This window comes from Belonocnema kinseyi, chromosome 1 (genome assembly GCF_010883055.1).
Source record: "Belonocnema kinseyi isolate 2016_QV_RU_SX_M_011 chromosome 1, B_treatae_v1, whole genome shotgun sequence".
Taxonomy (NCBI): domain Eukaryota; kingdom Metazoa; phylum Arthropoda; class Insecta; order Hymenoptera; family Cynipidae; genus Belonocnema; species Belonocnema kinseyi.
The window spans coordinates 94,582,780-94,598,781 of NC_046657.1; the positions used below are offsets into that span (position 1 = coordinate 94,582,780).

At 30.4% G+C, this 16,002-nt stretch overlaps 1 protein-coding gene across 2 annotated transcripts in view; it reads right to left on the reverse strand.

Annotated features, from left to right (window-relative positions):
• Nucleotides 1-15,786, reverse strand: part of LOC117166899 (inositol polyphosphate 5-phosphatase K-like) — a 32,610-nt gene extending 16,824 nt beyond the window's left edge. The window contains exons 1-4 of one of the 2 annotated variants that reach the window (XM_033351343.1): nt 15,461-15,786; nt 10,521-10,634; nt 10,342-10,419; nt 444-591 (exon numbers count right to left, since the gene is read on the reverse strand). In XM_033351343.1, coding sequence (XP_033207234.1) covers nt 444-591; nt 10,342-10,419; nt 10,521-10,634; nt 15,461-15,489 — 369 coding nt within the window. In that variant the 5' untranslated portion in view covers nt 15,490-15,786. The remainder of the gene's footprint in view (nt 1-443; nt 592-10,341; nt 10,420-10,520; nt 10,635-15,460) is intronic. The other variant, XM_033351352.1, reaches the window with a different exon arrangement.
• Between the last annotated feature and the right edge of the window lie 216 nt (nt 15,787-16,002).

The following is a 16,002-nucleotide window of genomic DNA, read 5'->3' on the forward strand; positions in this document are numbered from 1 at the left end:
TTTCTTCAATAATTAGAATGATGGGCTCTTGAATTATATCTTTAAAGATAATATTTCTTAAACTTTAATTGAGAAACAGGAGTTGTGCGGCTATTTTTAAAATTTTACTAAATCTCAGGTTTTTTTTAGAGAATTGTAACAAATTTATACCTTTTATATAGTTAACAGTAATTTTAGCAACCCTGTATCACTATTAGGATAAGTAATTGAAAACAAAATAAAAACAGTTGTTATATTTTTCTATGGTATTGCAGATTTACAGTTGCCAGCATAACGTTCTAATTTGGTTTATTATTTTTAATTCAGAAACTTAATATTTGCATTGCAATAGCATTGTAGAACCTTAAATTCTAAAGAAAAATTGCCTACATTTAAAACCTTCAAAATACTAATACACTATTCGAATTTGTTTAATTGAAAATTAACGCCAATCGTCATCTTACCCATAGGCCTCCAAAACCGGTCTTGGTGTAACGAGCTTCAATCGATCTCAACCGATTCATGTGCTTTCGGAGACAAAAGACATTTAACACGATCCCTTGCAATCGCTGTGTCTTAATTTTCACGTAGTCATGATATTTTAAAATATCCCTAAAAAATATTATAGTGAGTAATTCTTTTTCGGAAAGTCTTAAAGGGGCAAGTGCTAAATTTTTAGAAAATTGCTTAACCCTTAAAGAGCATACTGGGTGTAAAACCCCCAGCGACTTATTTTTGCTTTAGAAAAACGTACCAAATTCAAGAAAATGGAGCATATGGCGCCAGATTAACAAATGATTTATTTTTGAAGCGCCGTATCTCGAAAGTATTCAGGTAAAATTTTGAGTAAAAATATCAAGAACTTAAAAAGTTATGAATTTTAGAGTGAAAGAAGTCATTTTTAATTTTTTTTTCCAAAAAGGATTTTTTTTAACTACTTTAACTTTTCAAAACTGTTATGAAACCTTTTTCTCTTTAAACTAGAGAGATTAAACATTATCAATTGATTTTCTTGTAAAAAACTATCCAATACCGTCGGCACAGCACACGCTTGAATACCCTTAGGTTCTTAACACCCAGTATGCTCTTTATGTAATTTTACGGAATTGTGCCCTTTAAGGGTTAAAACAAAAATGTTAAATTTGTTTAAAATATATAGGGGTACGTCTGTTCGGCACATTTCATGTTTTATTTTGTTGAATTGTGCAATTTCATTAATTTTGCTTCCTCATAGAGGAAGCTTTGTGATGGGAGCAATTAAGACAATTTCTAAATTCGTTCAATTAAACGATCATTAATTTAAAAATGTCTGAGGCAATATGTATAGTTTAAGGCTCAACTGTATTATATTCGATTTAGTTGCCGATAGATTTCAGCGAAGTACCTTTATCTTGTTTATATTAACCCGACTCTAAAGAAGTGTGTGAGGTCTAGGGACAAGAGAGAAAGACTTAGTATGAAGAGAACTTTGAAATAAATCTTTTACTCTTCATGGGAAATAAAACCTTTGTAATTTTGTTCAAATTAAATGGATTTATTTATACGAAATACTTGCCTTAATATTCCTAATTTATTAAGTGCAAAAAAACATGGTCATTCTAACCGGATTGGTTGAAACAATAATCTGTGAATCAGTGTATCGACGAGAGTAATACTTACTCAAATATTAACTAATCAACTCTCAAAAATAAAAAAAATAAAACTATAAAGTTCGTGCACAGCTCTTACAAAAATCAGTTCGAGTGACAGTAAGTGATTTCTATGTAACTATAAAAGAGTTACTATTGTTTAACAAGTGCATTACACATTCGAGTCAATGCTGGAATTGGCCATCATTGGACTCTCTTTTAAGAATCTTTACAAGAAGAACAATAAGGTCGACCTTTTATCAAACAATCACATCGAAATAGTAACTTCAAATACAGCAGGGCAATGCGTTTTTAAAAGAAAACACCCTATATTTGAGTGCTTACCAGACAGTACAGTCTGTATCAATTCCAATTGAGGCAATGCGTATAAAACACCTCACCTGCAAGACATAGAGGCAATGCGTATAAAACACCTTATCTTCAAGAAATAGAGGCAATGCGTTTAAAACACCTCACGAGCAATACATTGAGACAATGCATTTAAAACATCTCGAAATCTTCTACACAGGGTCAAGGAAAAATTGGGTATTTACGTTTGTAGTCCTTATTAAAAAAGTGTCCGTTATTTTATATAAATGAAGCGTAGTTCATATTAATTTGAGATACGTTCTTACAATCATTTAAGTTTTATTGGCAAATAATTCCACTCGACAATGGAGAATTTTGATCGATTAAGCATACTTTTACAAAAAAGCACAACAATCAGAGAGCATGTAACTAGATTTAAGGAATTTCTAGCACAGATTGACGCGAATACCCCAACTCAAATCGCTGAACTGCAATTACGATGCAATTTAGTTTACGCTCATTTTTCAAAGCTCGATGATTTATATGACGAAATTCAATTGATTGATACGGAAACAGATCATGGTCCTGATAAAAAAATCAATTCAAGATCTTTTTTCCAAACCCTTGCGCAAACTCAGAAACACGTGACACCTCTCTCATCTCAATTTAATATTAGCTTACAAACAGAAAATCAAGACACAATTTCAAATCCGGGTATCGCAAGTGGATCGGTTGCACCCAACAATAGAAGAAAGTTAAAACTATCCCAAGCACAATTACCGACGTTGGATGGTAAGGTAGAAGAATGGTTGTCTTTCAGAGACACTTTCAACACCATGATAAATAACCGCGATGACATAAGTAATGTAGAAAAACTACAATATCTAAAATCCGCGCTAAAGGATGAGGCACTACGTAAAATTCAAGTTTTTGCTATTACTAATGATAATTTCGATCGCGCATGGAATCTTCTACGAAAATCGTATGAAGATAAACGTACCCTCATTTCGCGACATCTTAGTTTATTACTACGATTACCAGTTCAAGAAAAAGAATCCTATCAGGGATGGATCGCTCTCGCGGATGAATCGCAACAGCATCTTCAATCATTAGCTTCATTAGGAGTAAATGTAAGTCATGAAATGATAGTCGCTATTATCGAAGAAAAAGTTCATAAATCTTCTTTGGAAAAATGGGACGAAACCATTAAAAACGGAGAATTTCCAAAATTAGAAGATTTAACTGATTTTTTATATAGAACTGCTGCCCACATTTCAAAACGTAAAAACGATAATACTGCTAAAAATTCGGATAAAGATACGCCCCCCTTTCAAAAAATGTAAAGATGATTTCAAACGTCAGGTTTTCATTACTACTACACCCAATAAATGTTCTCTGTACGGAGCCACATTATCTATTTAAATGCAGTAAATTCTTGACTTTAACTGTTGAGGAGCGTATTAAAGTCATAAAAGATGCGCGTTTATGTTATAATTGCCTACGTAATCACAAAGCGAAGGATTGCAAATTCGGAACTTGTAAAAAGTGTGGGAAACGTCACAATACTTTACTACACTTTTCTAAAGCACAAGATTCGAACAAATTCAATGAACCATGACTATTAAAGCCAGTCTCGGAAATCACTTTAAAGTCTTTAGTTTCCTCGCCAACGTGTCAATTAATGACAATTGCTATAGTTGAAGTATTTGATCACAAGAAAAATCGAACAAAAGCAAGAATATTACTTGATACGTGTTCAACCACGAATTTTGTAACAATGCACCTCGTGAAGAAATTAAAAATCCCAATGTTAAAATGCTGTTTTTCTGTTGGAGCTGTAAACAATCTTACAACGTTGGTGACAGGTATGGTTTACATAACATTTAAATCAGGCTATAATGAATATCAGCGCACGCTTAATTTTTTAGTAATTCCCAATATAACTGTTTTAGTTTCGAGTGAAGTCATATTACGTGAGCAACTGCAAATTCATGAAAAAATATTACTCGCAGATCCTAATTTTCACATACCTAGGACGATTGACATGCTCATAGGTGCAGGAACGAGCCGATCTCTTTTATCGATAGGTTCCATAAATTTATCTCGAAACGGCAATGACCTTTATTTCACAAAAAAACTCGATTAGACTGGGTATTTGGCGGAGGTTTAGATCTCTCAAACAATTCTAAGATCTTAAAAATTAATCATTGTCTAGTAACCGATTTAAAAATGCTAATTGAAAAATTTTGGTCAGTCGAGGAATTATCATCTCAATCGGCGCATTCTCAGGAAAAAATCGATTGCGAAATACATTTTAAACAACACGTGACACGAGATCAAGTCAGTCAATATACAGCCTTACCCTTCAGAGCGACAACGAAAACATTAGGCGACTCAAAACAGATTGCGTTAAAAAGATTAAAGGAACTACAAAAGAGATTTGAAAAGAAACCGGAATTCAAAGAACAATATACAGCGGTTATTCAAAATTACTTGGAATTAAATCACATGTTATTGATAAACTCATCTCACGATAAGGCAGGTTTTTATTTACCATATCACGATGTTATAAAGTATTCCAGTAATACTACTAAATTAAAAGCAGTGTTTAATGCTTCCGCTAAAAGTAGCCCTGGGGTTTCTTCAAATGAACTTCTGACAGTCGGTCCAACAATACAAGATGATCTTTTTTCTTTAATAATCCGTTTTCGCTTTCACAATTACGTGCTCATAGCAGACATTGAGAAAATGTACAGACAGTTCTTAATACGCGAAGAAGATCGGCAGTATCAAAGGATTTTGTGGCCTAAAAATGATCAGATATTAGAATATTGTCTAAATACGGTTACTTTCGGGTTTGCTCCATCGTCTTTTTTAGCCATACGGTGATTGCAACAATTAGTTGAGGATGAAGGTCATGATTTTCCTTTGGCGCCGAATATATTGAGAAGGGATTTGTATGTGGATAATCTCATTACTGGAGCTAACACATGTGAAGAGGCGCGAGAGATTTATGATCAAATGACTAAACTCTTAAGTCGAGCTCAAATAAACATGCGACAATGGGCTTCGAATGAGCCCAGCATACTTAAAGGCATAAGCGATAAAAGTCTAGATACCGATTTTAAAATAAACAAAGATTATGTAGCCAAAACGCTCGGATTATAATGGAAGGCTCGAGATGACGCCTTCGTTTATTCAATTAAGACGCCTACAGTTCATCAGGGTATCACGAAAAAGAGTCATTTTATCGGAAATTGCAAAATTATTCGATTCCTTAGGTTTCCTTGGCCCGATAAAGCATGCAGGAATAGTTATCATCCGATGTGTCTAGAGATCTTGCTTTTACAAAGAAATTGAAAGTTTAACAAAGGGTGATTCAATGAGCAGAAAGAGTAAAATTTATAATGTAGATCCATTTTTATGTGAAGATGGACTGTTGCGTGTCGGGGGTCGTTTGAAAAATTCGGAACTTTCATTCGACCAACGACATCCTATGCTCTTACAAAAGTCCAATTTTTTAACAGATTTAATAATTAGACATTATCATTCCAATTGGTATCATATTGGAGTGCAAACTACTCTATATACTTCACGGCAGAAATTCTGGCCCATTGATGGTAGAAATCAAATCAAGAAAATCATACGTAAATGTATATTTTGCTTTCGTGCTAAACCAATTTTAGTAAATCCTAAAATGGGAAATTTACCGGCTGTACGCGTGAATAAAACAAGACCGTTTAAGTGTGTGGGCGTTGATTACTGCGGTTCATTTTACATAAAGGAGCGAAAATATAGAAATCAAAAAAGGGTCAAGCTTTATGTATCTATTTTCGTCCGTATGATAATAAAAGCGATTCATATTGAGGTAGTAAGCGATTTGAGTACGGAAGGGTTTCTAAGAGCTTTGCGACGTTTTATCAAGGCGCTAGCAATGAATTGAATGAGTTACATGTTTTGCTTAAGTCTGATAGATTCAAAGATAAAATCTTTGATTTCTCTAGCAGCATCGGTGTTGATTTTCACTTTATTCCCCCCTCAGCCCCGCACTTTGGTGGACTGTGAGAAGCTGGTGTAAAGTCATATAAACATCATTTTAAACGGGTCGCTTCGAACGCCCTATTTACATTCGAGGAATTTTACACACTCCGTCGAAATAGAGTCCATCTTAAATTCGAGACCACTCAGTCCAATTTCAACAGATATAAATGATATCTCCGCTTTAACGCCAGGACACTTTTTAGTAGGTGACTCACTGACGAATATGCCCGAACCCGATCTCTTACCTTTACCTTCAAATCGATTATCAGCTTGGCAGTTGATTTGAAAAATACGTCAGAACTTTTGGAAAAGATGGAGTATCGAGTATTTGAATGAATTAAATATTCGGCAAAAATGGCGTAGTGATACAACGAATCCCAAGGAGGGTATGCTAGTGTTAATAAAAGAGGACAATACTCCTTGTATGCAATGGCCGTTAGCTAGGATCTCTGAATTGCATACAGGAAATGACGGCATTGTTAGGACTGTAACTTTAAAAAGCACTGATCGAATGTTTAAAAGACCTGTACGAAAAATCGCTGTTTTACCAATAAATTTTGACAATGTTGAGAAAGAATGTTGATCGCTTACTCTCTCAACGGGGGAAGTATGTATAGTTTAAGGCTCAACCGTATTATACTCGATTTAGTTGCCGATAGATTTCAGCCAAGTATCTTTATCTTATTTATATTAACCCTACTCTAAAGAAGTGTGTGAGGTCTAGGGACAAGAGAGAAAGACTTAGTATGAAGAGAACTTTGAAAGAAATATGTACTCTGATATTTTACTCTTCATGGGAAATAAAACCTTTGTAATTTTGTTCAAATTAAATGGATTTATTTATACAAAATGCTTGGCTTAATATTCCTAATTTATTAAGTGCAAAAAAAAACACAATGTTTCGAAGTAATTGTCCGGATGTATTTGTTTGTTTATGTGTATATGTGAATGTCACACTTCTTTGTGAACACGGCAAATTAAAGATGGTTGCAAATAAATGATTAAGTTTGAAGGGCATATTTTTACCACTAACATATCAAAACGGATCAAAAGATTTCTAGAAATATTCATTAGATTTTTGTTAACACTTTATATTATTTTTAAAATGGGGTTCTTATAGTCAAACTTTTTTCATTAACATAATTCAAAGTTGATACAAGGATATAAAATATTCTTTATCTCAAGATGAATGGATTGACCCATAATATTATACATTTTATTACAATTTAAGGAAGATATTGAACTTTCTGATCTTTGAGAAATATACTTTTTACATAAAAATTTTTTTTTTAAGATAATTCAAAGTTGGTGCAAGGACACAAAAAAATCCTTAATTTGAGTCGAATTAATTTACCTATTTATATTTTCGTATATTTATGGTAAACACCCTCTAATATTTTCATTCTTCATTTAGACTTTAAAAAAGCATTAATGCTTCATCTATGAGGTAACAAATCAATTCGTCCGAAATTTTTTTTTTTCGTTGTGGTCCAAATTTGGTCGTTGGATTCTTGTTTTATTTCAACAGGAGTTTGCATCAATTTTATTATTGAAAGTTAAATAGGTTTTTAAATTTGGATTTTAATCTCATTTAAATTTCTTAATTTTTAATTACAAATCACAAATTTGTAGCTATTTTTCGGGGAAACAACTTTTGTCTCATTTTTTTATAGCTTGTGTTGTTTGTCCAAATTGGTTATATATTTTTTTTATTTTTTAATGTCGTTTTTATGAGTGAAACAACAACTACACGTCCTATCAAAAAGTCATTGATTGATAACAAATCTGTACGTATTTTTGGGTGAAAAATTCTTGTCTATTAATCGTTGGCTGTATCTTGCATAGTTTGGATGCAAAATGCAATTTTTCATTATTTTTTGTGCGATCAAAAAATTAAATTTTTGATTTTCCAACAAAATTCAAATAGTTAGTACGATTATCTCGTAGGGTATTCAATAATCAAAGTTTTTCTGCTTTTGACTTTTTCCATGTCGTGCGTTTTTTAACTTAAAATTTGCATTTGTTTGATCAAAAAAAGTCATTAGGGTAGCTTGTTCGTATTTTTTAGTACTATAAATGTTTGGCTACCGGATATGACATTTAGTTTAAGACACTAAAAGAGTACACTAAAGACTAAAGGCCAATCCAATCTATCAATTCTTTCGAAAGTTATTGTACTGACAAGACTAAAAATCGACAGACACGGATAGATACATTCGCAAAAATCTGAAGGATTTAGCCCCGGATAAAATCGATATGATAAAATTGAATTATTTAAATAAAATAAAATCTCCATCAAGACAGACAGACGTACCGTTAAATATATTTTGTACTATTTAAACCCGTTGAGTATAATAACATGCAATGAGTCCTCTTAGTTGACAATTTATGCAAAAATAATGTTGACATCAGGAGAAATATTTAACGGGGGGGGGGGGGTGAAAATTTTAGGATTTTGCGGGTACCATCAACTTCAATCATTGGGAATTCTTCCACAATCACTCACACAACAGTTTGTCTTGTAAGGCTTCAATAGGATTTTCACAACCTTATATTGACCATAAGCCCTTTTTGAATAAATAAATACTTCATGTTCAAAAATGGTAGTCAAAAATAAATTTAACCTTTTTTTATTTTGACCATTTTTTGTTTCATTTCAGGCTGAAAAGAAGGTTGACATTTTTGCCCTTCGGATATTATCATAAATAATAAATTATCAGCCCATTTTTCAATCGCCAGGTCCATAAATGAAAAAACCCATTTTTTTTTAAGCAAAACATAAAAAATAATATAGAAATGACCATAATTCGCAAATAAGTGAAATTTAATCATGACCTTCATTTTCGAAGGTCAAATATTTATTTCTACGCAAAATTCTTTTATAAGATCAGTGAAAAGGGCGTAAAATATCCTATTTTAAATATACAAGAAAAAATGGTTTGATTGATATTTAGAAAGTTACAAATTTCAAAATTCGATCGTATCCACAAGAAAAACCAAAAATTACATTCCCTCCAATTCAATAAATATTTGTCCTAATGGCGAATTTTTTTTTGTATATATTGCCATCCAATAAGATATAATGGAGTATCTATAACATCTCTGAAATAGAATCCGATCGGAATACAATAAAAACTATCCTTTTTTTCACGGACATCTCTGCAAAAAATTAAGTAAGAAAGATTTTTTAACCCCCATTAGAAAGCGACCTATTTGCCGTTTTTACGCATTTTCGATTCTCTACTTCTACTTTCCACCAAAATTTAAGCTTCGCTAAATTGAAGGTCAGAATATTTTCTTTAAAATGAGATCAAGAACACAAATATTTTCTCAAATTATTATCAAGGATGCGGAAGCGTGCCTAAGACAAAAATACGTCGGTCGAGTGGTGACCGCAGTCTTTCATCTCTTGTTTTCCAAACGATAACAAAATATTTTTGTTTATTGACAGGTTGATTATTCGACTCTTACTCGACGATCCGAGTTTCATCTTGAGCACGCTTTCACATTTTATATGATAATTCTAGAACCAGTAAATATTTCATTATGTTCTTCGTCTCATTTTGAAAAAAAGATTTTAAACCGCTAATTATTTTATCCTGACGTCACGGTCATGCTAAAATAGGCGGAAATGTCAGGAAGGTTAAATATTTGGTACCTATTTGCATGTGAATGCATATGACTTTCGGGAAAAAAATATTCTAAACGTAGAAGTTAAAAAAATATGAATAGTAATATTATTCAAATGCAGAATTCTGCCGACACAAGGTTTAAACATAATTGCGCAAATGCATTCCACACTTTAAAAATATTACTCTGCATACATTTATAACTTGATGTTACGTTTAGAATATTTTTCCTAAAAGTCATATGCATTCACATGTAAATATGGACCAACTATCTAAGCTTTCTGACATTTCCGCATATCTTAGCATGGCAGTGATATCACGCTAAAATACTCAATTTAGCGAACTTTCAATTTTTTCCATGAACATTGCCAATGCATAAAGAAAGTGGAATTTGAGAATCGAAAATTGGTCAAAGACTATCCTATTTATTGAAAATGCTTCAAGTAGAGCTCAATCAAAGTGAAATTTAATCAGATTTCTAACTAATTTGTCTAATTTTATAACTCAATTTTTCGCAGATAACCCTGAAAAAACAGAGGCATGGTTTTAATATGACTATTTTTAGTGGTCTGATAAGTCTGGCCGGTACTATATGTACCGGCCAAATACTCAAATTAATTAAATACTCAATATAATTTATAATTAAATTGAGTATTTATAATTAAATACTCAAATTAATTATTACAATATTATGGGTTAAAATTGACCTATTATTATATTTTATGTCTATTGATTATATCATTGGGTTTCCTGACCTAAATGATTTGGACCAAGGATCATCGGAGAAAAAATCCAGTAACATATTCTGGGGCTGCGATTTAACTTCCTGCAATCTAAAGACATCATTGACTTTTTAAATACAAATCCAAGAGACAGAAAGTGATTTTTTTAGTTTGCAATTTTCTCATTTAAGTTCAAGGTTTTATAGACTCACCCTATTATATAAAAATCGGGTGGTTTATGTTCGACAGAATGATTTATTCCGAGTAGCTGGTGCAATTCTTGCTCTGGGTACTTTGTTGCTACATTCCATGTTACGAAGTATAATCTGGAAGATATATTTTATGATCTAATTTGAATTTCAAAATTTTATATGCTTCTACAATTCGAATACAGTAAAACCTTCATCCCGACATCCTTTCGTGTCATTACCTGCTTTTCGTCACCTCCTTCATGTCAGAAGATGACGTTAATCCTACCGAGTACGCAGCTCGGATCCGTGCAGTTTTACGTGTCGAAAAAAATTTTGACAGATGGCATCTAAAATCGCGTTTGCTTAAATTATGGATACCATGGCAATATAGAAGAACAAACGAGAGGACTCAGCATTCGGTATTGTAAATTCTTCCTTTTTCTTAATTTGAAAGTAATGTAAACTAGGGTTCTTTATTGCTCCATCAGTTTACACAAACATATTTTTGTTTTGTTTTTAGAACGAGCTACATTATTTCCGTGACCAGAAAGAGGTTTTCAGTTTTAATTTCCAAGAGGAAGGATGCTTCACTATACTTTCAAATTTGGTTCAAGCATTAAAAAAATAATTCAATATGAAAAGATTCGACACGTAATTAGTTTAATATGAACTATTTAAAAATAAATGTTTAAATGTTTAGTTTTTCAACCTGAACAAAATACGCAAAATTAAGAAACTTCAAAGAAGAAATTTCCAAGCTGAAGTCTAAAAAATTAAACAATTTAAAATTTGGAGCCATAATGAAAGATTCTAGAATTATATTTAAAATAAAAATGTTACCAGTTAATCATTTCAAATTCATTACCTTCCAAACTGAAAACTTTTAAATTACGTAAGCTTACTAATAAGAACATTTGCGATGCAAGTAATCTGCCAAGTACAGCTATATGAATTTTGTGAAATTAAAGTTTACCAAGTAATATTGAAAAAAATATTCATAATAAAATATATTTGGAACCTATTTTTTTTATAAAGTACTCTATAGCATTTTTTCATTAAATCATGAATCTCATTTTCGAAATTGTACAGATTGCAGGATTATATTACACTATGATTCAATTTTCTAAAATCATTTTGCTTATACATACAATCCCGCCGGGATGTATAACATCTCAAATGACTTCTAAAAATTTATTTTTAAAAGAAAAAATCCCTACACGCGTTATAACGTTTTAAATATGACTCAAAATGAAATTTTTTCATTTTTGGGTTATAATATCTCGAAATCCTAATGCCGACAAAAAATACACAACGTATTCGTTTTAAGGACATCAAAATTCTTCTGGATCGCCTAGTCTGGTATTTGGGCACTTATTTTGTCGGCCTGTGTTATTGAGGATATAGTATTTTTCTCAAATACATATCAAAAACATGTTGCCATAGATTTATGGTGGCCGTTTTAATCGAAGGAAAAAAATTCCGGTCATTTCCCGATTTTTCGCGGTTCGCAAACATTTTTCACGGCCAATGAATTTTAAGAAATCAAACTATATTCGAAACATTTTTCCATATAAATTAATAAACAATAAACAACAAATTAAAGCATTCTAAGTGGAACCCTTGAATTCCAAACTTTTGAAATTGAAGTTCCAAAAATGTAAATCCACGTTAACATTTTCAATAGTCTAAATTAAAAAAATCAAGCAATGAACTTTAAAATTCTTCAAAATTATATTATTTTAAGTAATTTTAAGCTAGACACATTAAAAATTTGAAAAATAATTTTTTTAACTTAACAGTTCTTAAATTAGAAGTTAAATTATTTTTATTTTAAATAGTCTAGACATCCTTTAGAAGCTTCAAAATTTGATTTCAAAATCTTGAAAAATCTAGAAGTGGTTTTAAATTTTTCCAAATTCAAAATCACTTTTGAATTTTTCTTCGGAACTTTTAAATATATTTCAAAATTAATTGAATTTTTTCTATAACTTTTAGAAAATCCTGCCAATTTAAAAAAAAAATTAATTTAAATTTATAAATAAAAATAGAACACTTATTATTTGTAAAAATATTAGAGTAATTTGAAGAGATATTCAGAAGTTTTAAAAAGATTCGAATTAAATTCAGAACTTGAAATAATTTCAAATAGGTACAGCCGAATTTAAAATAAAATGTAGAGTTTTGCAGATTTCAAACGAAAAATTTAGAATTTTTTTTAAGAATTCTGAAAAACTTAATTAAAAAAAGAATAAAAAATTTTCTTAAGATTCGTAGGAAAATTGAAAATGAGTTTTCGCTTGTAAAATTATGGAAAATTTTAAGGTTGTTTTTTAATTTGCAGGATTTTAAAAAATTGTAGAAAAATGTCGATAAATTTTAAAGTATATTTAGATGTTCTGAAAAAAATTTTAACACACTTCTTTTAAATTACTTGAAATAATTTCAAGTTTTTAATTACTTTCGAATCTTTTCAAAACTTTTAAATATCTCTTAAAATTACTTAAATCGTTTCTACAAATAATAAGCGTTCAATTGATATTAATGCGTCAAAAATTAACAATTTGACTTATAAATTAAAGACTTTTTAAATAGAACAATTAAAATTGTAACGCTAAAAGTTTAAAAGTTCTTCGAAAATCTAAAGATTCAAAGCTTTCTATGTAAAAAAATTCAGTTTCAAATTGTTTTCTTTTCAATATTTGGTTTAAATTTACTCGTCTTAAATGATCAGTAAAATATTACTAAATATGAAATACTTATTCTTTTTCTACATTAAGCAATTCCAAATTAAATCGGATAAAAATTAAATAATTTACTCACAATATTTTAAATTTATTAAAAACCTTTAATTACGACTATATTATTATGGATTTATTTTTAAGTTAAAAATATTAAAACGCACGTTTACACTTCTAATGGCTAAAAAATCAATAGAAATAATATATTCATCAATTTATTTATTAAATTTCATGTAAAAAATAATATAAAGGAAGACCTGAAACTCTGAATTAAAAATATATTATTGATAAATCATGAAAATTTTTATTTAAAAATAAAATTATCGGAATAAATCATATATTAATTTCAATTCTAATCAAGACTTTCGAATTGAAACAGTTACAATCTGGAAATACAGATTTCTATACTTAAGAGTACAGATCCATTGTAGAAATAATTTATTTATTTATATTTACAGTTGATAAAATAAAACTGTTTTTATCAAAAAATTTCATCTTCAAATGCTTTTAATTGTTTAAATCTTCAAAACTGCACTTTAATTGTTTAAAAAATGGTTAAAATCGAACTTGGGCAGATTTTTCTTCTGAAATTTCGTAAAATTCTCGGTTTCCCGGTCCGGCGGCAACCCTTTTTTTTCATTAAAAAACTTTCGATTTTAAAAACTTTTAATTTTTTAAATTAAAAAAATTATTTCTAAAAAACGGTGAATTCAAAGTTGGACAAAATTTGTATTCTAAAAGTTTTGACAAATTTCCGGTCAAAAAATAAATTCACTGTCATTTCCCGATTTTCTCCGGCCTCATAAAGTTACCGGTTTTTACCCGGTTTTCCAAGTTTGGATAAAAATGCATTATTATTAAATTATTATAAAAAAAGTCATTCTATACCTATGCTCACCTTTGCCCCCTAATTATAACCAACGGATTCACATACATTTTTAATAAGAAGTCTTTTGTTACATATTCTCGACATATACTACAAGAATGTTCGATTTCTTAAATCTTTTTTAAATTTTAACGATTTATTTCATCTCTGAATTTTCATTGTTCACACTAAATAAGTTAAAATTTTAAATATAATTAAAATATAGAGAATTCCTGCAAAAATGATCGAGAATCTGTTGCAACTGACTAAGGATTAAGGATTACTTATAACACTGATTTTTAAACTCAGAAATGTTGAATACTTTTATTGAAATTATTGAATTGTTTTTATAGCTACACTATACGAATTCCCTAACTATTGCAGCTCTGAATTTTCAAATCATCACCTTGAATCATTCAATTTTTTATGTTTTCCATTATAATTCTTCAACTTGAAGACCTCCGATTTAAAATTGTGGTGCTTTAGAGAATTTAAATTTGCAATCACGCCATTATTAACGCTTTTATATAAAATCGATAAATTTGAAGCCCCTTTGGTTATAACTATTTTTCAAAGTAAGGATGTTTGATTTGAACGTCAAGAAGTAAATAAATTTAAATTACAAAGCAATAATATTGTACAAACGTTTCTTTACGTCTGGAGTTAAGTCTAACCTTCTTTTCATATCTATTTGTAATTTTTACCTATACATATAAACTTGTCTATTTTTTAGTTTGCAGTGTGACACATATAATCAATAATCATTCGTAGTATACTGCGAAACTATTCTAAAGAAGTATTGAGCAAATCAATACCTATCTATAGTTTCATTTATTTTGTAACATGTTAAAAGTGGGTTCAGAAATCTGGCCTATTGAAAAAAAAATCTAAAATAATCAAACATTGTCTTTTTTCGATTCAATATTTTATAATAAATTAAATAGACAATAATAAGTTAACAGAAATGTAACTATGTTGCATTTAAAAAACAAATGAGATTTTAATTATGGAGATTATGAATTACACAGAAACTTGAGGAAAAAATGAATTACGCAAAAATGAAACTTTTCAAGAGAAAGTTTGTAGATTTATACAACGAATGCTCTGTGTTCGAAAGTGTTCTAAAATGTATATAGAAAGTGAATCTCGTGAATGATTAACCTCAAGCATGTCTTAAAAGAACTTTGCCCTATAACCTCAAAAAAAGAAAAACGTACATTTTAAAATATACTTGCTTGAAAAAAATGTGCCATATTAAAAACTGTAAACAAAAAAAATATCTCGCACATGAAATTTGACTGACCTGTGAAAAGCAGCAGCGAAAAACAATAAAATACCGAAAATAGGAAAATACGAACCTGAGTAAATTTGGCGGACCTGCCATCATTCCGTTTCAAGAAAAAGACTCTGGACCATAAGTTAAGTTTTTATGATTTGTTGCCGTACTATTATAAATCGCTTTGGAATGACGACGCAAAATCTTTTAACTTTCGCATTCCGATTACCTTTTTTTGACTTTAACACGTTGCTTTAAATAAAATATATACCATTTTCTTAGTAATCTAATTATGAATCAACTTTCTGAATATTCCGATTGCTCACTTTTGCAGTTTGCTTCCAATTTTGAGTCCTATTGGAGCAGAACTCAGAACACATCTACTTATGCTGACAACTGTCAGGAGACTGACAGAGACCGTTCTAACTCCGTTCCCCCACTTGGCAATAGAAACATTACCGTAAGTGATACGCACATTACAGGAAGATCTTAGATTTGAGTGCGCAGGTGCGCAGTGTTCCTCTTCCTATACAAGGAAAAGTGTGCGAGTGAGAAAGTTTGTCAAATTGACGTAAGTTAAGAGGTTCTGTTTGTTTGTTTTGATCCAAGTGTCAGAAATGTGTT